Source organism: Hyla sarda, chromosome 12 (genome assembly GCF_029499605.1).
Source record: "Hyla sarda isolate aHylSar1 chromosome 12, aHylSar1.hap1, whole genome shotgun sequence".
NCBI lineage: Eukaryota > Metazoa > Chordata > Amphibia > Anura > Hylidae > Hyla > Hyla sarda.
Genome location: NC_079200.1, coordinates 28,422,273 through 28,445,097, shown reverse-complemented (window position 1 = coordinate 28,445,097; position 22,825 = coordinate 28,422,273). Strand labels below are relative to the sequence as shown.

Genomic DNA, 22,825 nt, shown 5'->3' with positions numbered 1-22,825 from the left:
CTAATCCTGTCATGTGTGATACTGTGAGCTGAGCCTGTATATCCAAATCTGTCATGTGGGATACTGTCTGCTGAGCCTGTGCATCTAAATCTGTCATGTGTGATACTGTCTGCTGAGCCTGTGTATCTAATCCTGTTATGTGTGATACTGTCTGCTGAGCCTGTGCATCTAATCCTGTTATGTGTGATACTGTCTGCTGAGCCTGTGCATCTAAATCTGTCATGTGTGATACTGTCTGATTAGCCTGTTTATCTGACGTTGCGCAGGGGGACGTCACTTGTCATCACAGAGAGCCAGCGTTGCTGTCGCGCACCACCATCACCACCACTACCGCCGCCGCTGGCATAAATAGGGTTTTGGTAGGTATTCTCTAAATGTACATTTTTTTTGTGCAATATAGGAAAATTCCCCCCACATATATATTGTATTCCTCCAAACCCCTATGCCATTTCTTAAACCCCCCTCCCATCCCCCCCGTGCCATTTCTTAAACCCCTGATCCCTCAGCCCCTGTGCAATTTGGCCCCTCCCCTTTTGTAGCTCCACCCCCACATAGCCACACCCATGACCGGTATTTTTCTGAGGGAAAGGTGGCAACCCTAATCAAAACCTGTCCAGAGAAAAACTTCTTTCATTCTGCATAGGCCTTGTTAAAAATGGGCAATTCAGCAACTTTTCTGCTGGACAGATTTTGATAAATCTCCCCCCAATGATTTCACAAATATTAGGCGCAGACTCACTTATGGGAGATACTGTGCACACACTTTCCACACTTTCCCACAATCCTTCTGGCTTGCATACACACTAGAGCAGTGGTCTCCAACCTGCGGACCTCCAGATATTGCAAAACTACAACTCCCAGCATGCCCGGACAGCCGAAGGCTGTCCGGGCATGCTGGGAGTTGTAGTTTTGCAACATCTGGAGGTCCGCAGGTTGGAGACCACTGCACTAGAGGCTTAAAGGGGTACTCCGGTGAAAACATTTTTTCTTTTAAATCAACTGGTGCCAGAAAGTTAAACATATTTGTAAATTACTTCTATTAAAAAAATCTTAATCCTTCCAGTACTTATTAGCTGCTGAATGCTACAGAGGAAATTCCTTTCTTTTTGGAACACTGATAACATCACGAGCACAGGGCTCTCTGCTGACATCTCTGTCCATTTTAGCAACCGTGCATAGCAGATGTATGCTAAGGGCAGCATGGTGGCTCAGTGGTTAGCACTGCTGCCTTTCAATGCTGGGGCCTTGGGTTCAAATACCACCAAGGAGAACAATAAATAATGACTTACTATTATTACTATTATTATTATTATAATAATAAAGTCAGCAAAGAGCACTGTGCTCATGATGTCATCAGAGAGCATTCCAAAAAGAAAATAATTTCCTCTGTAGTATTCAGCAGCTAATAAGTACAGGAAGGATTAAGATTTTTTTAATAGAAGTAATTTACAAAACTGTTCAACTTTCCGGAGCCAGTTGATTTAAAAGAAAAAAGGTTTTCACCGGAGTACCCCTTTAAGACTAGAGAACAGCAATATGCAGTTGTACTGAGCATGCTCAACTATCTTAGATTATGCCCTAAAATGATCGTAACCAAGGGCAACAGGCAACATGGGGGATTAGGAAGTGTATACGTTTCCCAAACAGGAAATTTTCAGGAATGCTCGTACATTGGAAATATGTTTAATTTCACATAATGCATCCATAGACATATTTATCTTTTGTGGTACAACCCCTTTTACAGGGCAGGAATGTACATGTGCATATAACTGCAAAATGCGTAAGTAATTCTGTGGGTAAAAACACTTGCGTGCACTGAACAGGGGTCATTCGTGGTGTCACTTATAACTTGCGTATAAGACCAAAGACAATTCGGAGGCAACTTACAGGGGTATTTCAGACAAATAATATAGAAGGAGATTTATCAAGCTAGTAGATTTTTTTTTTTTTTGCGTAAAAAAAAGTTGCATGTGCGACTTTTCTATACATGTTGCAAATTTTTGATTTTTGCTTATTCCAAAGCACATTTCTGAAATCTGCTCACGTAGTAATTATTATTTATTTTTTTTTTTACTTTGCAGTGGTCATGTATTTATCAAATGCGATAGTCACTATTTATGAAGAAAAAAAGTTGCATCTCTATTTAAAAGTCTCATATGTATTCCAGGTCCAACCTGGCTTACAGAAAGTGAATACGTCTGCAGAACAGGACATTAAAGGGGTACTCCGGTGCTAAGACATCTTATCCCCTATCCAAAGGATATGCGATAAGATGCCTGATCACGGGGGGTCCCGCTGTCACGCCCCCTCCCATAGGCTTGCATTGAGGGGGCGGAGAGTGACATCACACGGGGCGGGGCCGTGATGTCACAATGCTCCGGCCCCGTGATCGACAGTTATCAGACCCGGAGTGAACATGCTCCAGGGACTGATTCTAACAGGGTGCTGCGTGCAAGATCACGGGGGTCCCCAGCGGCAGGACCCCCGCAATCAGGCATCTTATCCCCTATCCTTTGGATAGGGGATAAGGTGTCTTAGCGCCGGAGTACCACTTTAACGCCCAACAACTGTTCTTGTTCTGCATCATGAAACAAAGCTACTACATTAATGTTAATTATAGAAAAAAATGTATTATATAACTAATAACTCTATTAATTTTAAGGTTGAAAAAACACACTGCACACCTTGTTAATTTTAGGACACGTACATGCTGGCGTACCCACTGAATTTTAAAATTAATGTTGTGTTAAAATAGAATAAGTAAGGCACAAAATAATTGTGTAAGAATTTTCAAATATCCCATATGTGGCACTAAAATTTTTCCTTAAATAAAAAAAAATAAATAAATTCATAGTAATACAGCTTCATGCACATTCTGGGGTGGGTTACATACCGAGGCGTTTTTTTGTTTTTTATTGCTTCACTACTGTTTATGTGCCTGTTGGTGCTGCGCTGTCTTCCTTCCTGGCGTAAACTCCGGCCTCAGTGCCGCGACACAAGACTCCGCCCACCAATGTCAAAAAATGCAGGCTCAAAATTAAACAAAAAAGCCTCCAGAGTACGGATATTCATGGTGCGACATAGTATGTTTTTAATATTTTTTAAAGGGGTATTCCAGGAAAAAACTTTTTGTTGTTATATCATCTGGCTCCAGAAAGTTAAACAGATTTGTAAATTACTTCTATTAAAAATAATTAAACCTTTCAATAATTATCAGCTGCTGAAGTGGAGTTGTTGTTTTCTGGCTGGCAACAGTGCTCTCTGCTGACATCTCTGCTTGTCTCAGGAACTGCATAGAGTAGAAGAGGTTTGCTATGGGCATTTGCTTCTAAACTGGGCGGTTCCCGAGACACGTGTCATCAGAGAGCAGTTAGACAGAAAAGAACAACTCAACTTCAGAAGGTCATAAGTACTGAAAGGATGGAGATTTTTTAATAGAAGTAATTTACAAATCTGTTTAACTTTCCGGAGCCAGTTGAAATATAAAAAAAGTTTTTGCCTGGAATACCCCTTTAACATAAGAGAAAACTTTTCTGCTTTAAAAAATAATTTTGTAAGCGGGTTTCCCGATTTTCGCTTGTGTGTGATTTATCTATCAAGGTTGTGCGACTATTTGATAAATAGGTCGCATGTAAGCAAAAGTAAGTTACAAAAAAATGGTCATATAAAAGCCATACGTTTGAAAAGAATGATAAATCTCCTTCATAATCTTTTTAGTGCTGGGGCTACTTGGATAATAAAAAAAATTTAAACATGCCTGTGTCAATCCCCGGGGCTTCCCCATGAGGTCTTCCAGAAATCTGCTCTGCTTTCTACTTATGGAAATGATTTTACTCAGCAGAGACCGTTCACTGACTGCAGCGGTGTCCCGTCTCGGTCAGTGATTGGCTGAGCAGGCTGTCACCGCCGAGGTGAGTCCGTCTCTGAAGTAGCATGTGGAGTGGGGAGCTGTAAAACATCACAGGGGAGTTCTGGGGGACCAAGGTAGGCGAGTATGCATTTTTTTTTATAGCAGCCTCAGCAACATATAAAACACTTTGAAGGAGATTTATCATTCTTTTCAAACGTATGGCTTTTACATGACAATTTTTCTTTTTACTTACTTTTGCTTACATGCGACCTATTTATCAAATAGTCGTACGGCCTTGAGAAATAAATCGCACTTAAGCAAAACCCGGGAAACTCTCTTACAAAAAGCATTTTTTAAAGCAGAAAATTTTCCTTTATGTTAATAGCTAGTTCTTTATCTACCCTTTATTACCGGTAATGTTGCTAGAGAGTGATGGGGAGGGGGGGGGGGGGGGTAGCGAACCGCAGTGGGTGACACCCTGACTGGCCGGCCTGGCACTAAATAAGCCGAGACCCCTAATTTCAACCCAAAATCCCAGGAAAAGTTATTGACTCGAGTATAAGCCTAGGGTGGGAAATACATCATCCCCCCCCTGTCATCATCCAGACCACCGTCATTAACATCCTCATCATCATCACCGCCTGTCATCATCCAGACCCTCATCATCATCACCTGTCATCATCCCCTTGTCATCATCCCACACATCCCCCCTTCATCATCCCCTTGTCATCATCCCCACCCCCCTTCATCATCCCTTGTCATCATCCCCACCCCCCTTCATCATCCCCTTGTCATCATCCCCACCCCCCTTCATCATCCCCTTGTAATCATCCCACACCCCCCCTTCATCATCCTCTTGTCATCATCCGCCCTCAGTGGTCTTCAACCTGCGGACCTCCAGAGGTTTCAAAACTACAACTTCCAGCTGTTCGGGCTTGCTGGGAGTTGTAGTTTTGAAACCTCCGGAGGTCCGCAGGTTGAAGACCACTGCGGCCTTCGACATCATCCAGCCCCCTCTCACCCCCTTTAGTTCTGTACAGTACTCACCTCCGCTCGGCGCTGGTCCGGTGCTGCAGGACTGTCCGGAGAGGAGGTGGTCCGGTGGGATAGTGGTTCCGGGCTGCTATCTTCACCAGGGGCGCCTCTTCTCCGCGCTTCCGGCCCGGAATAGAGGCGTTGCCTTGACAATGACGCAGAAGTGCGTTGGCAATGAACGTACCTCTGCGTCGTTGTCAAGGCAACGTGACTATTCTGGGGCCAGGCCCGAAGCGCTTAGAAGAGGCCTCCCCGGTGAAGATAGCAGCCCGGAACCACTATCCCACCGGACCACCTCCTCTCCGGACAGTCCTGCAGCACCGGACCAGCGCCGAGCGGAGGTGAGTACTGTACAGAACTAAAGGGGGGTGAGAGGGGGCTGGATGATGTCGAAGGCCGCAGTGGTCTTCAACCTGCGGACCTCCGGAGGTTTCAAAACTACAACTCCCAGCAAGCCCGGACAGCCGATGGCTGCCCGGGCTTGCTGGGAGTTGTAGTTTTGAAACCTCTGGAGGTCCGCAGGTTGAAGACCACTGCGGGTGGAGAGTTCACTCGAGTATAAGCCGAGGGGGGTGTTTTCAGCACGAAAAATCGTGCTGAAAAACTCGGCTTATACTCGAGTATATACGGTAGCTGCACTCCAACTATCCCGCAACAACCCATCCGCCCTCCTCAGAAATAAAAAAAATATTAAAAACATACTATGCCGCACCATGAATATGCGTACTCTGGAGGCTTTTTTTCGTTTAATTTTGAGCCCTCATTTTGTGACGTTGGTGGGCGGAGCCTTGCGTTGCTGCGCTGAGGCTGGAGTTTACGTCAGGAAGGAAGACAGCGCAGCACCAATAGGCACATAAACAATAGTGAAGCCACAAAAAAAATAAAAAAATACGGCTCAGTATGTTACCCACCCCAAAATGTGCATGAAGCTGGATTACTATGGATGTTTTTTTTAAAGGAAACATTTTAATGGCACATATGGGTTATTTACGTAGTCTTTGCAAATTCTTACACAATTATTTTGTGCCTTATTCTATTTTAACACAACATTAATTTTAAAATGTATTGGGTACGCCAGCATGTTGTGTCCTAAAATTAACAAGGTGTGCAGTGGGTATTTTCAAACTTAATAGAGTTATTAGTTATATAATAAATGTTTTCATATAATTAACATTAATGTAGTAGCTTTGTTTCATGATGCAGAACAAGTACAGTTGTTATAGTGGGTGTTAATATCCTGTTCTGCAGACGTATGCACTTTCTGTAAGCCAGGTTGGACCTGGAATACATATGAGACTTTTAAATGGAGATGCAACTTTTTTTCTTCATAAATAGTGACTATCGTATTCGATGAATACATGACCACTGCAAAGTAAAAAAAAAAAAAAATGACTACGTGAGCAGATTTCAGAAATGTGCTTTGGAATAAGCAAAAATCTAAAAGTCGCAGCATATATAGAAAAGTCGCACGTGTACAAGTACGTGCGACTTTGTTACGCAAAAAAAAAATTATCTACTACGGAGCTTGATAAATCTCCTTCTTTATGTATCCGGAATACTCCTTTAAAGTTCTAGGTGAAATGATGACTGCATCTCCAATTTCAGTCACCAGCAAAATGGTCAGGGGTGGCTTTTTCTGGCTTAAAGGGGTACTCCGGCCCCAAGACATCTTATCCCCTATCCAAAGCATAGGGGATAAGATGTCTGATCGCGGGGGTTCCGCCGCTGGGGACCCCCGCAATCTAGCATGCAGCACCCACCTGTAAGCACTGCCGGAAGCGCCGGAGGTTCGCAGTCTTTTGCCTCCCGACCACGGGGACGGAATATCGTGATGTGACGACTTCGCCCCCGTGTGACGTCACGCCCCGCCCCCTCAATGCAAGTCTATGGGAGGGGGCGTGACAACCGCCACGCCCCCTCCCATAGACTTGCATTGAGGGGACGGGGCGTGACGTCACACGGGGCAGAGTAGTGACATCACGATACTCCGTCCCCGTGGTCGGGAGGCAAAAGACTGCGAACCTCCAGCGCTTCCGGCAGTGCTTACAGGTGGGTGCTGCATGCTAGATTGCGGGGGTCCCCAGCGGCGGAACCCCCGCGATCAGACATCTTATCCCCTATCCTTTAGATAGGGGATAAGATGTCTTGGGGCCGGAGTACCCCTTTAAGGTAATGAGGTTTTACCCTCTGCACAAGCAAAAGAACAACAGAAAGTGAATTGCTAAGATCCCTTCGATGACAATTAATAGTAATATATATGGAATATTGTTATAAACAGTTTGCAAGGAATATACAAAAACATATATGAGATAACACAAAACTCACCCCCATGACTTTCCCACGCTGTTCGACATCTTCCCACATAGAATAGACAATAAATCTGCACATGTACTTTCCGGCTCGTCCTTCCTGCTTCATTCGAACCATGCACATCCTATAAAAACACATTACTGTCAATCCAATGCCCTTCAATGACCATCTTTGGTTTTACTCAGTCATTAAAGGGTGTCATCATAGGATATGCTTTCAAAACTTCACGGAAGCCTTTATCTTATATTGAGGTCCTGTAACCTTGCATCTTTCAATATTTTTAAAGGTTAGGTAATAATAATTGTCTGTCATTCTTATAATATCTCAGGATGTAAACATCCAAGATAAATGTACTTACTGTTGTTAGTGGAATGAAAGGGGTATGCTGCCCCCAAACATCTTATCCCCTATCCAAAGGATAAGGGATAAGATGTCTGATCACGGGGGTCCTGCGGCTGGGGCACAGAGTGAACTTCGCTCCATGCCGGATGACTGGCGATTTTGGGCGGAGGCTCGTGTAGTCACGGTCACGCCCCGATCGTGACATCACAGCCACGCCCCCTCAATGCAAGTCTACGGGAGGGGGCGTCACGCCCCCCCCCCCCCATAAATTTGCATTGAGGGGGCGTGGCTGTGAAGTCAAGAGTGGGGTGTGACCGTGATGCCACAAGCCTCCGCCACTGCAGGGAGATTGTGGGGGTCCCCGGAGGCAGGATCACTGCGATCAGACATCTTATCCCCTATCCTTTGGATAGGGGATAAGATGTCAAGGGGCAGAGTACCACTTTAAGTCTCTAGACATACGAAGAAACATATAACCTGGTGACGGGGTTTAGCTAATGCTCTGTAGAGGTGAGAGTAGGACAGTAAGTGAGTGTTAATGCATCCTGAGCCTGTCTTCCTGGTTCATGTAGCTGTCCTTTATACTAATTCTGATGGTCTTACTATTTATACAGTGCTGCCTCCAGAATGTAATCTCCATTATACCTCCTTTTAACTTCTCAATCGCAATTCACTGCTTAGTCCATGGCTGCTTTTGTGATGTAACCCCCTACTTGCTGTGATTCTGCTGCAGATTCTTTCAATTCTGCTTAGATAGCACCTTGCTAAGCCAGTGCCTCAATAACCCCCCATCTCTATCCACATTTCTTCTATAATACTGTACTGTGTAAATTATCCCCCAAAACAGTCCCAGTCTGTTCAGTCCAGAGCATTTTGCCCAGCAATATGTCATGGCTCAGTAAAGGGGAATAGATGATGTGCTGTAATTGACCAGACAAGTAAGAGACATGAAGTTGTGTATGTGTGTTTCTGGCAAACAACCCAGCTCTGAAGAGAATATGAACAGCTGTGCACCATGAAAGGGGCCCGATAACATGATCGAGAGCACTAAAATCCCCTTGCTACCACTTGGAAGGGTTATAATAACAAAACCATGATGCTTTTTAAAAATATTTTTAAAGTACAGGACAATTTAAAGCAGTTGTGACCTGCATGCTAAACTGGAGTTTCAGGTAAAGTTCTGGTGGGAAGAAACAAGTTGGGGCCTAATGTCTGTGATCATAAATTGCCCTAAAATTATGCGCTGCTAATAGCAATCCTTTTCATTCATATGACGGTAGGGGTATATAGAAGCACTGGGGGGGCAGACATATAGCATTATCTGCCCCCCCCCACAGCGCTTCTATATACATATGCCGCTACAGCGCTATGTATGAAAAGTATTTCTATCAGCAGCATCGGGCGGCCGATGCTACTGCTAGAATGCTTTCCACATATAGTGGCTGCAGTGGCATAGGTATATAGAAGCGCTGCGCTGCGAGGGTACATATACATGCGCAGCTGGGGTATATATATTTAATTTGCCGGTGGGGGGTCATATCTAATGCGCTGCTGGGGGGCTAGATATATAGGCTATATGTCTGCCCCCCCCTGCAGCGCTATATATCTTGTCCCCCACAGTGTTTTAATATAGATATGGCCCCTGCTACTCACAATGTTCATTTTTAAATCTCCCGCTGAGAGCCCTGAATGGCTCCTCAGTACCGGCCATTCAGGGCTCCCCGCGGGGGATTCAAAAATGAAAGTTAAAACACACCGATACATCGCAGGGTTGCGGACCATGCCGCCCGCTCCCCTGCTTAATAACTTCCGATCGCATCGGGTCTCAGAAGTGAAACCCGGTGTGATCAATGCCTCAGTCCCTGTAATACAACCCCCATCATGGAACAGACTCTGTTCCATGATGGAGATAGTAGTACAAACACTAATGTAGCCTCCCCAGCTGTCTTCAGACTCCCGCAGCCAGGGAATTACTACTCCAATCATGGAATCAAGTCTGTTCCATGATGGGAGTAGTAGTAGTCCCGGCTGTGGGAGTCTGTAGGCAGTGGTGTTCGGCCATACATGAGGGATAACGGGTCTTAACGGATGAATATTTATTCAGCCGTTATTACCCTTTATTTCATCCGTTATTAAACATCCGTTTTAACACAGAAAACGGTCGTTTAATAACAGATGAATGCTCATAGTGTGAAAGCAGCCTTAGAATATTCAGGAGAGAGAGGCTATAGCCCAAGCCATCAGACAGTCAGTCTGAGAGATTTCGCTTTAAATGGACACAGCATCCTGCAGAATAAAAACGGAGCAACTTTTTTTTTTTTTTTTTAAATAAAGATCTATAAAATGTTCTTAAACCAAAAAGACAGTACAGTTCCATAACAATGCCCTCACAAGGCATCAATAGCCTTTAAAAGGAAAGAGGGGGCAGAGCGCCTTAATGAGAATAACATTAACAGTTGGTAAAAGGTGGAAAATCCACAACTCCTATAGTCCGCACCAGTCCCACTCTGGGGAAGCAAAATGGCAATTCAAACGCCATTGCAGGAATGAACAGTGGAAAAACAAAGTAAAAATAGAACTTGTAACGGCGCTCCTAAAGGGTCATCCGAGAGTTGGACTAAAATAACAAGCAGTCTTTATTAGTCCATAAATAAATGCATTTTCAGGGATCAAGTCCCCTTCTTGGGATTCCAAGACATACAGATTGTATGTCCTAGAGTCTGAAGAAGGAGACTTGATACCTGAAAACGCATTTATTTATAGACCACATAAAGGTCCTACTTGTTACTTTAGTCCAACTCTCGGATGTCCCTTTAGGAGCGCCGTTACAGGTTTTATTTACATTTTTTTTTCATTCATAACCTTAAAAGGGGTATTCTCATTGACAAAAGTTATTCATTATCCACTGGAGAGCAGATAACTAGAGGTTTGGTAAGGGTCCAAGCACTGGTACCCCCACCAATTGCGAAAATCGAGAACAAATGTCTTCCAAATTATTGGAACAGCTGTGCGTATGCTCAATGCCGACACCGTTCAAAATCCCCATAGAGCATGATGGGAGCCCGGGCCACACACACAGCGGCTACATTCATTTGCATGGCATTTGTCCCTCATTCTCAGGATCAGTGGGGGTCCCGTAGCTGAACCCGAACAATTCACTAGTTATCAATGGATAGGAGATATTATGAAAAGTTAAGAATAACCCTTTAATTACCTAAGCATGATCTACGGGGAAAATTCATCTCCTGCCTTCTCCTAATTAAGAGGTGAAGAACTCCCCATTTTATCCAGCCTACCAGTGGCTCCCAACCAGAGTACTGCAAAAACCCACCAAGGGTGCCACAGCAGTCCAGTGGGTAAGATGATGACTGGATGCACTGAACACCAGTCTCTAATAATGGAGGCTGGGAGAATCTCTTCCTCAAAAGGCGCAGACATAGTGTCGTCATTGTGCGTCATTCTAGAGACACTCCCGGCCTAGAAACATGAAGAGATGGTGGCGAAAGGGGGAAGCTGTGGTGATGTATGTTTTTTTTTTTTTTTCATCTTCAGGTGGAGGGTGTTACCTATAGGATGCAAGCCAACTACATGGGGTCCTACCTACAGGGTGCAAGCTAAATATTGGGGGTTCTACCAACAAGGTGCAAGCGAACTACAGAGAGTCCTACCTACAGGGTGCAAGCTTACTACAGAGGGTCCTACCTACAGGGTGCAAGCTTACTACAGAGGGTCCTACCTACAGGGTGCAAGCTTACTACAGAGGGTCCTACCTACAGGGTGCAAGCTAAATATTGGGGGTTCTACCAACAAGGTGCAAGCGAACTACAGAGAGTCCTACCTACAGGGTGCAAGCTTACTACAGAGAGTCCTACCTACAGGGTGCAAGCTTACTACAGAGGGTCCTACCTACAGGGTGCAAGCTAAATATTGGGAGTTCTACAAACAAGGTGCAAGCTAACTACAGAGAGTCCTACCTACAGGGTGCAAGCTTACTACAGAGGGTCCTACCTACAGGGTGCAAGCTTGCTACAGAGGGTCCTACCTACAGGGTGCAAGCTAAATATTGGGGGTTCTACAAACAAGGTGCAAGCTAACTACAGAGAGTCCTACCTACAGGGTGCAAGCTTAATACAGAGGGTCCTACCTACAGGGTTCAAGCTTACTACAGAGGGTCCTACCTACAGGGTGCAAGCTTACTACAGAGGGTCCTACCTACAGGGTGCAAGCTTACTACAGAGGGTCCTACCTACCAAGGGTGCAAGCTTACTACAGAAGGTCCTACCTACAGGGTGCAAGCTTACTACAGAGGGTCCTACCTACAGGGTGCAAGCTTACTACAGAGGGTCCTACCTACAGGGTGCAAGCCAACTAAATGGGGTCCTACCTACAAGGTGCAAGCTTACTACAGAGGGTCCTACCTACAGGGTGCAAGCTTACTACAGAGGGTCCTACCTACAGGGTGCAAGCCAACTACATGGGGTCCTACCTACACGTTGCAAGCCAACTAAATGGGGTCCTACCTACAAGGTGCAAGCTTACTACAGAGGGTCCTACCTACAGGGTGCAAGCTTACTACAGAGGGTCCTACCTACATGGGGCATACTACCTACACGGGTAGCGGTTCATTTTTAAGTTGATAATTTTTTATGTCCCGCAAGTGATCACATAAATATTGCTCCTCAGTAGAAAATGAAACCATTAAACTTGTCCATAATGTTTCTTCTTTGCCCTGTTCTTAGTACCGAAGCTGTAAACCAGACATTACCATGAACCAGAACGTCGTCAGTTTTTTCATATAGGAGCAGTCTTTATCATAGAAAGTATGTTAATAGAATTCTTAATTACAAAGAAGAAATCCCTAACAGGCTGCTGACAAGTAAACCTTTGTACAATCATCAATTTATATGGGATACTTTTCCAGTCAATGGACTATTATGTAAGTGAGAGTGATCAGGCCAAATCTACGCCCATGCATCTTTTTCCAAATTAAATTTCGTCACTTTGCGAGATTTCACCATTGCGGGGAAGGGTTGTGTTTGATGTCTCATTGTTTACAAAGTTATCAACTGAAAAAAAAAATGACGTCATGGAAATCGGTGCTTTTAGGTGAAAAGGGTATTTTTTAGCTGCACCTGCAATCTGGCTTTTAAAAGATGTATTTCTTCTCAGTCCATAAAACTTCCCGAATATAATCAGTGAGGTTTGTAATGCGAGAGCCGTAACACATTAAAAGTCTGACTCATCATTGTCCAACCACAAAGGTAACATTGCATTCCTGTTTACAAAATGTTAATAAAGTCACTCGCAGTTCCGTACTGGCAAGAGGTTAGCCATTTTTTCCGTACACAAAATGAGACTTCTATTTAACCTAGTTACCTCAGCAGTCTATACGCCAAGGAAAAAAGAAACACCATACGAATATTCTATAGCATCAAAGTGAAACGGCTCGACAGAAATGGTCAGAATACATTTAGAAAGAAGGTGGGTTGTGATGATCTGGAGAAAGTGTTTAGGCTGGGTTCACACTACGGTTTGTAATTACGGTTCCCGTATACGGCTGGGAGGAGGGGTGGTCGACCACGTTTTTGCCTGCGGTCGGGAAACCGCATACGGCCGAAAAAGCAGCCGACCGGAGGCTGCGGTTCACTCCGGTCGGCTCATAGACCTACATTAACTACGGTTCCCGAATACGGCTGAGTGCGGGCGCCGCGATTAAGCCCCGCCCACCCCTCCTCCCAGCCGTATACAGGAGCCGTAGTTCAAATCGTAGTGTGAACCCAGCCTTATTAGTATACTTCGATTTGGTCAAGCAAGAACTTTCTAACGCACTAGTGGTTAAAGGGGTACTCCGGCGCTTAGACATCTTATCCCCTATCCAAAGGATAGGGGATAAGATGCCTGATCACGGGGGTCCCGCCGCTGGGGACCCCCGTGATCTTGCACGCAGCACCCCAGTTAAAATCAGTCCCCGGAGCATGTTCGCTCCGGGTCTGATTACCGGTGACCACAGGGCCGGCGGCGTGTGACATCACGCCTCCGCCCCCGTGTGACGTCACGCTCCGCCCCTCAATGCAAGCCTATGGGAGGGGGCGTTACAGTGCTGGAATACCCCTTTAAAGGGGAACTCCGGTGGGGAAAAAAAATGCTTTCAAATCAACTGGCTCCAGAAAGTTAAACAGATTTGTAAATCACTTCTATTTAAAAATATCAACCCTTCCAGTACTTATCAGCTGCGTAAACTACAGAGAAATTTGTGAAGTTCTTTACAGTCTGAACACAGTGCTCTCTGCTGACACTTCTGTCCGTGTGAGGAATTGTCCAGAGCAGGAGAGGTTTTCAATTGGGGATTTGCTTCTAATCTGGACAGTTCCTGACACAGACAGAGGTGGCAGCAGAGAGCACTGTGGTCAGACTGGAAAGAACTTCACAAATGTCTCTGTATTATACAGCAGCTGATAAGTACTGGAAGGCTTCAGATTTTTTTTTATAAAAGTAATTTACAAATCTGTTTAACTTTCTGGCACCAGTTGATTTGAAAACATTTGTTTTCCACTTGTTTCCAACGGAGTTCCCCTTTAAAGGGGATGATCTCTGAAACACAACTAATCCCCTATTCAGAGAATACAGGATAAGTGTCTGATCACATTTTTATGGGAGCGCCAAAATATACTGAGTGGTGTACTCGGGTATCTTCAGCGCTCGGATAGAAATTAAAGGGGTATTCCAGGATTTTTTTTTATTTCACTAGGCTACAGGGGCTGTAAAGTTAGTGTAGTTCATAATATAGTGTCTGTACCTGTGTGTGACGGTTTTCTCACAATTCTTCTGTGATTTTCACAGCAATATTTATTTTCAGATTTTTCCCAGCTTGCAATGCGGCCGAGACCTGACATCACTAGTCAGCTGATGACAGGGAGCCTGTCTGCTTCAATGGGTGGAGGGATCGCTTGGTGGGAGAGAGATCCATCTGCAACTAATGCAACAGCTGTAGGCACCCTGATTGAAAACCGCAGGTCTTTTGATGGATGCAGCTCATTTATGTTTCAATGGGTGAGGTGGCTGATGTGTGGGAGGGAGTAAAATGGAACTGTGGGATTTGTAGTCAAAAAAAGAAAAGTCAAACAGGAAATTCTAGTTCATAAAAAGATAGCCACAGTGTTATGGTAATCTCACAACATAGCCATTTAGCCCCAAGACAAGCGCAGATCCTTCCTAAGCATGTCCATTACTGTCTGCCAGGTACGTACTAAAATCACCTTATGGTGGAGAAACCATTTAATAGAACAGGTGCCGAGGCCCCATACAGGAGATCGCGGGGGAGGGGGGGGGATAAGACAAGTTTTATTTCACCGGACAACCCCTTATCAAGGATTAAAGGACAGATCCAAGTCAAGCATTACTCAAAAACATTGTAATGGAAATATCAGGTTTAGGTAGGTTAATAGATGGCAGAAACACAAAGTTTAGTTTTTGGAAGATTCAATGCCAGATATAGAGAGGGCATGATGAGGGAGAGGTGATGATATTTTGCTGTAGTGCAAGGTTGATGCCACATTAGAGGTACTGGTAAATAACCGAGGGGCATCAGCACAGAGATGGTACCTAAAGGGGTACTCTGGAGGAAAACTATTTATTTTAAATCAACGGGTGCCAGAAAGTTAAACAGATTTGGAAATTACTTCTATTAAAAAATCTTAATCCTTCCAGTACTTAGCAGTTGCTGTATACTAAGTACTGGAAGGATTAAGATTTGCTAATAGAAGTCATTTACAAATCTGTATAACATTCTGGCACCAGTTGATTTAAAATAAATTGTTTTCCTCCGGAGTACCCCTTTAAAGCTAAAACTGCCAACAGTTTGTCCTACAAGTGCTGGGTAGAAAGAAAGAAGAGAAAAGGAACCAGGGCTGATCCCTGAGGAACCTCAACAGTAAGAGGATAGGAGAAGATGGAAAGCCACCAAAGGATACACCGAAGGAGCGGTTAGAGAGGCCGGAAAACCAAGAGAGAGAGAAATCCATAACATCGAAAGAGCAAAGAATAAGGAAGAGCTGGTGACCAAAAGTGTCAACCACTACAAGATCCAAGATCCAGGAGAATCAATACAATTGATGCTGTTGTGTTAAGCAGAGAGCAGACACCAGACTGTAAGGGGCCAGGAAGAGAGCAGAGACATTCATGACTAGGTGAGAATAGACCAGGCATCTCAGGAGTTTAACCCCTTAACGACAATGGATGTAAATGTGCGTCATGGTGACGTGGTACTGAGTGCACCATGACGTACATTTAGGCACCGCCATGATCGCGAGCACCGCTCCTGCTATCAGCCGCCAGGGACCCACCGGTAATGGCGGACATCCGTGATCGAGCGGATGTCCGCCATTAACCCCAATACAGATCACGGCATCTGCAGCAGTGCGGTACTTTGAATGGATGATCGGATGGCCCGAAGCGCTGCCGCACCTGTCCCCTCACCTGGCTCCGGCCGTCTCCCGGGGTCTTCAGAGATCGAGCAGAAGATCACCGATAATACTGATCAGTGCTGTGTCCTATACATAGCAATGAACAGTATTAGCAATCAACTGATTGCTATGAATAGTCCCCTATGGGGACATAAAAAGTGTAAAAAAAAATAAAATAAATTAAAAAAATCTTAAATAAAAATGTAAAAAAATTTAAAAAATCCCCACCCTCAATAAAAGAGTAAAACGTCTGTTTTTCCCATTTTACCCCCCAAAAAGCGTAAAAAAAAATAATTAATACACATATTTGGTATCGCCGCATGCGTAAAAGTCTTTACTATTAAAAATATATTGTTAATTATCCCGTACGGTGAACGACGTAAACGTAAAAAAAAAATAAAAAATAAAAGGCCAAAATTGCTGCTTTTTTGTCACATTTTATTCCAAAAAAATATATCAAAAATTTATAAAAAGTAAAACCTAAGCAAAAGTGGTAATGATAAAAACTACAGATCATGGCGCAAAAAATGAGCCCTCATATCGCCCCATATACGCAAAAATTAGAAAGTTATAGGTGGTCAAAATAGGGTAATTTCAAACATACTAATTTTATTAAAATAGTTAGAGATTTTTTTAAGCGGTACAATTAAAGAAAAGCATATAACATGGGTTTCATTTTAATCGTATTGACCCACAGAATAAAGAAAACATGTCATTTCTACCGGAAGGTGTACAGCGTGAAAACAAAACATTCCAAAATTTGCTAAATTGCGGTTTTCCTTTCAATTATCCCACATAAATAATATTTGTTTGGTTGCGCCGTACATTTTATGGTAAAATAAGTGATGTAATTACTAAGTACAATTGGTGATGCAAAAAACAAGCCCTCATATGGGTCTGTGGATGGAAATATAAGAGAGTATAAGAGAGGAGGAAAAAACGAAAATGCAAAAATAACATTGGTCTGGTCCTTAAGGGGTTAAAATGAAAGGCATATTAGAGACAGGGTGGTAATCAGCCGCACAAAGAGAGAGGAAGGTCTAATATATTAGATAAGTGACAGCTGGGGAGAAGGACAGGACGAGGTGTAAGGGGATAAGGTCATTAAAGGGGTACTCCAGTGGCCAGCGTGGAACTAAATGTTCCGAACGCTGTTTTCACGTTGCGGGGCTCGGCCGTGCCCCATTGTGACGCGTCACGGCCACGTCCCCTCAATGCAAGTCTATGGGAGGGGGCGTGACGGCTGTCACGCCCCCTCCCATAGACTTGCATTGAGGGGGCATGGCTGTGACGTCACGAGGGGGGCATGGCCGACCCCAGCAGCGCGAAAACAGCGTTTGGAACATTTAGTTCCATGCTGGCCAGTGGAGTACCCCTTTAATGCAGGATAAGAAGAAGTGAGGAGCCTGGAGACAACTGGTGTTATTGGGTGAAATGCTTAGCATAAACAATACAAATTGTATCTTAGTCTACAGACAGAACAGGGGTCTGTTCACACCCACTTACTGACTTCTAGCCACACCCTTCTCCAGTAACTTGAATAGAGAGCTAGCTGTACTTGCCTGGGTCCCTCTCAGTTGGCGTCAACGCTCTATATGGTTATTACGGTTTGCCCATCAACTTCAACCATGGGACATTGAGGAGGGAAAGGGGTGTGGTTGGGGTGTGTCTCTCCCCCCTGTTGATCCAGAAGAAGGCAAAGAGGTTTAGACCCATCTGCCTTAAAAAGGAAAGATTTCCCTTCTGATCAGTGGTGATCCGAACCAGATCAAACCAAAGCAATAACTCTATATAAGAAAGAAAAGCAGAGAGCAGTGTTTCCCAACCAGGGCGCCGCCCAGCTGTTGCAGGAGGCCCTCTGGTTAGAAAACACTGCCATAGTAAATCAATGGAAAGCTGGCCATGAGCACGCAGTGTACTCCATTTATTTGGGGGTAATGTAGATATCTACACACCTGGTGAGGCTGGAGAAAAACGACACTTTCTGGCACTTGCTGGGACACTGTGCGGTAAAGCAAAGATGCCGAGCTTCAGATAGTGGTAAAATAGCATTTTATTTAAACAGAGAAATGGCTAGACAACGCGTTTCAAGGGGACATGCTCCCCTCTTCCTCAGGTCTGGGTCAGTGTGTGGATACCTACATTGCTACTTACCGCCCCAGGGCACTGGACACTGTTGGACACGGCTGCTGCTGCCGGATTTCCCCAAGCCCGCATCTAAGGCTGATGACGGTGTTGTGCTCGGAGCGCAACACGCAAAGGCGAGCAGTTTTTTTTTATTACTTTCTCACCCTTCTACCACGAGGTAAAAGCACAGGTTGAGCCGGTGCATGTCCCATTTTTTTTTCCCTTAAAGTTGTCATTTATTTGGGGGTAGAATTTATGTTCACTCTCATGGTCGGACCCCCATTGATAAGCTGGTCATTCTTTCGGAGATAGGAATACCCCTATAACAAACGTTCTTTGATACAAAAAAAAGCCAAATCTAAACTACATTCCATAAATAAACACACCTATTGCCCTTTTAAATTTTTGGGCAGGCTGGGGGGGGGGTCAGTATTGGATTGTGAACATAGCAACTGCATCTAACGCTAAATTAGGGGATTATAAGGATGGAATTATTTTTACTTAATCTTCAGTATATATAAATATTAACTCGCTTAAGTCCATCAAAATCTTCAAGGTCAACTTAATTTCCAAATATCACAACCCCAGCAGTAGGATAAATGAACAGAAAACCGCTGCATTCCATCTCTGCGGCTGGACAGGGGGATTCCAGCCCAGAAGGAAACAGTTTGGCGACCTAGAACATTAAAAATACTGCCGGGTTTAAATAAGGCCCCATACATTTCGGCTAAAGACAACCCCAGTAATCAGCTCAATTTATGATGTGTTAGCTCTTGCCGGCATGTAAGCAAATGTTTGAATGTACTTCAGCGAGGTTCCTGTTACACATTAAGATATATACCTTTCCCCTTGCCACAACATACGCTGACCTTTTCAATAATGCTAGATTAAACAATATTTTTTTACTTTTTATTTTTTTATTTGGCTATTTACTCCACAGATGAAAAGGGAAAATATTGCCTGGGTGTTAAATATTTTCACAAGCAACAAATCTGCAATTTAGGAAAATTGTGTGTGTATTTTTAAGGTGTAACATAAATGTCAGCGTCATAACTCTTGGTCTAGTCAAGTGACAACTTGCAGTGAGAATCCCGGTAAAGTAACTTAACACGGTTATTTTAGCATATCTATTGACGATTTTTATGTGCAGTATGCGTACCTATACCTATCTATTTCAATCTACATATTATGAGTCAACAACTTCCCAAACTTAATATGATGATCAATGCTAGACAGCATAAGGGTATTCGTTGAAATCGTACAAATCTGCACGCCAAGTCGTATCCATTGACTTCCATTCATTAAAGGGGTATTCCAGGAATTTTTTTTTATTTGACTGTGCTACAGGGGCTGTAAAGTTAGTGTAGTTCATAATATAGTGTGTGACGGTTTTCTCACAATTCTTCTGTGATTTTCACTTCAATATTTATTTTTAACAGCATACAAAATGACTGTTGTCTCAGATTTTTCCCAGCTTGCAATGCGGCCGAGACCTGACATCACTAGTCAGCTGATGACAGGGAGCCTGTCTGCTTCAATGAGTGGAGCCATCGCTTGGCGGGAGAGAGATCAATCTGCAACTAATGCAATAGCTGTAGGCACCCTGATTGAAAACCACAAGTCTGCAGCTCATTTAGGTTTCAATGGGTGGGGTGGCTGATGTGTGGGAGGGAGGAAGATGGAACTGTGGGATTTGTAGTCAAAAAAAGAAAAGTCAAACAGGAAATACCAGTACACAAACAGCTAGCCACAGTGTTCTGGTAATCTCACAACATAGTTATTTAGCCCCAAGACAAGCGCAGATCCTTCCTAAGCATGTCCATTACTGTCTGCCAGGTACGTACTAAAATCACCTTATGCTGGATAACCCTTTTAATGATAGACAACAAATGCATCAGCTTTGATCCGCATCCGATTTTGCACGATTTAAGATCGGAGGTAAAATCGTGGTTGACCAAAATTTTTCGTCCAGATTCAAAATCGGATCTAAATCGTGTCCGATTTTTTTCATTATTGATGTCTATGGAAATCGCATGGAATCGTGTGACTGTGTGATTCTATCAGATTAATCGCACACAATTTTTTTGTACGCGTGCGCAGTAAACTTCAAAACACATACACTTCAAATATATAAAACTTTATTGCCATTGGCATACATATTAATTTTAAAAACAGGATCAGATTTTTATTGAAAATCCGATGGAATTTTCATCTGTACGATTTTTGGATACGATTTTAAAATCGGATAGCAAAGAAATTTTTACATACAATTGTATACGATTTTTTGCAATCCGATTTCATGGTCCGATAATTGGATGGTTAAATCGTGATGTGAACCTAGCCATACATGCACTGCAAATTTTATGGGCAAGGCTAGGATTACATATGATAGAAACAAAACAAGGTAAGCCGGAACTGCTAGCTGTATAGTCCCATGCATAGGAGATGCGCTCTATCACGAGCGGAACGAACTGCCCCACTAACGCGCAACAGTCCCGTGCAGAAGGTGCTCAACTTGATGTCTGCGCGATCCCCTGACCTGTATGTGTCTCTTCACAACCGAAGAATAAAGTGACCCCGTTTTATGGCGAGTGCCATCTTCTTGTTTGTTCTTTGTTTGGACTAGGATTACCTATGTCCGGTGTAGGTAATCCCAGCCTAAATCTCGACGCAACTGATGCCACAACTAATTACAACGTGCATCAGTTGTCCAGAATCCGGAGTGCATTTTTTCTGAATGCCGAACTGGGGAACACAGCAAGATGCTTTCCCCTGTCCAGTGCCAGCTCGGTGAGATCAGGCATCCAAATTGATATGCCGGCTAATTGTGAACTGTCCCATCCAAATGAAAGGGATCAGTTCTGCTATCAGTTTCCCTCCAATGCACGCCTGAGGGAAATGCCGCCGGACAATTGATATATGTAAATGAGGCATTAGTCAACGATAAAAACCGCAGCATAAGATCCACAAGAACTATAGTACATGTGAACATACAGGTTTCTGCTTTTGGCTTGGCACAGAAACCACAGTCGTCAAGTTTGAAGGCTTCTAATGGGTCGAACACTGATTTGAAGGACTGCTACCTCCAAAAGGTGACAATGAGGAACAAGTTCCTTTCATTCTGGTGGAAAACCGAGAAGAAAGATATACAGTGACCCCCCGACCTATGATGGCCCCCCGCAAATATGATAATTTCAACATACCATGGTCCCTCAAAGGCCATCGCATGTTGAAGGCAGCATCAACATACAATGCTTTTTTATGTCGGGGCCATCACATAAATGGCTATCCGGCAGTGCTGACTGCTTCAGCTGCTGCCGGATAGCCGTTTAAGGTGCCCCGTGTGGTCCAGTGAGTGTCACTCACCTGTCCCCGATGTTCCGGACCATCCTCTTCGGGCTCCGCTGCATGGACATCGCTCTCTTTCATCGTCATCACGTCACCGCCCGCGCCATCCCGTCATCCAATAGGAGCGTCGTGCGCAGCGTCGTGATGACGGCGATGGAGAGGGATGATCCTGGGCAGCGGTGATGACCGAAACAGCGAGGACGTGATGACAGCGACGATCCAGGGCAGCGGTGACGGTCCGGAGCAGCGTGCGCAGCGACGTGATGACGGCAATGGAGAGCGAAGATCTCTGCCGGCGGTGACGGTCCGGAGCGGCGAGGACATCCCGGGGTTGTGATAAAAGCGACGATCCAGGGCAGCGGTGACGCTCCGGAGTATAACATTGTATATTACTATTGCACGGATCCCTCAACATACAATGGATTCAAGTAACGATGGTTCATTTGGAATGAATTACCATCGTATGTTGAGGGATCACTGTATATTCTAGTGGAAAAGATACCGTATAACCTGTAACTTATTGATTACATTTATTGATCTTTTTCATGCTTAGGAGTCCAGAGGGAAGTCCTATCACTGAGTGACCTTGTGCACTGGGCAGAAAAGAGCAAGAATTATAATCAATAAGTTACAAGATATACTGAATCTTTTCCCATAAAGATATAAAGATATATATCAATCTGCTCATCTCATCCTGCTCTATAATATAATGCTGATAGACATAGCATTTATTTTCATGGTGACAGGTTCCCATTAAAGGGGTACTCCGGTCTTAAGACAGCTTATCCCCTATCCAAAGGATAGGGGATAAGATGTCTGATCACGGGGGTCCTGCTGTTGGGGACCCCCGTAATCTCTCATGCAGCACCCACCTGTGTCCACTGTACAGAGCGATGATCGCTCCATGTCTGAAGGGTCACAACTACGGGGCCGGGGTATTGTGACGTCACAACTCCACCCCCATGTGACGTCATGATACTCTGGCCCTGTAGGATAGGGGATAAGATGTCTTAGGGCCGGAGTACCCCTTTAACTATGTTATTATCCTATCCTGAGCTTTCTGCTACCGAATACTCAGTTTAAGGGGTCTCAGGTTTTTGGGAGCTCATTTACATAAAGAAAGTAAATACAGTCCAATTTGCAAGTAGCATGTTACAGAGCAGGGGAGCTGGGCAGACTGACACACTTGTGAGAAAAGATTCTGTATAACCTGCAATTAATTCATTGAAATCTCTTCTCATTCTGGCCTTAAAGGGGTACTCCACTGGAAAAAAAAAAAATGTTTTAATCAACTGGTGCCAGAAAGTTAAACAGATTTGTAAATTACTTCTATTAAAAAATCTTAACCCTT

At 44.1% G+C, this 22,825-nt stretch overlaps 1 protein-coding gene across 3 annotated transcripts in view; it reads right to left on the bottom strand.

The window, feature by feature from the left end:
- The window catches only part of LOC130296594 (ubiquinol-cytochrome-c reductase complex assembly factor 1), a 145,833-nt gene that overhangs the window by 66,234 nt on the left and 56,774 nt on the right, over positions 1 to 22,825 (bottom strand). For all 3 annotated transcript variants that reach the window (XM_056548297.1, XM_056548298.1, XM_056548299.1), the window contains exon 7: positions 7,211 to 7,319. In XM_056548297.1, coding sequence (XP_056404272.1) covers positions 7,211 to 7,319 — 109 coding nt within the window. The remainder of the gene's footprint in view (positions 1 to 7,210; positions 7,320 to 22,825) is intronic.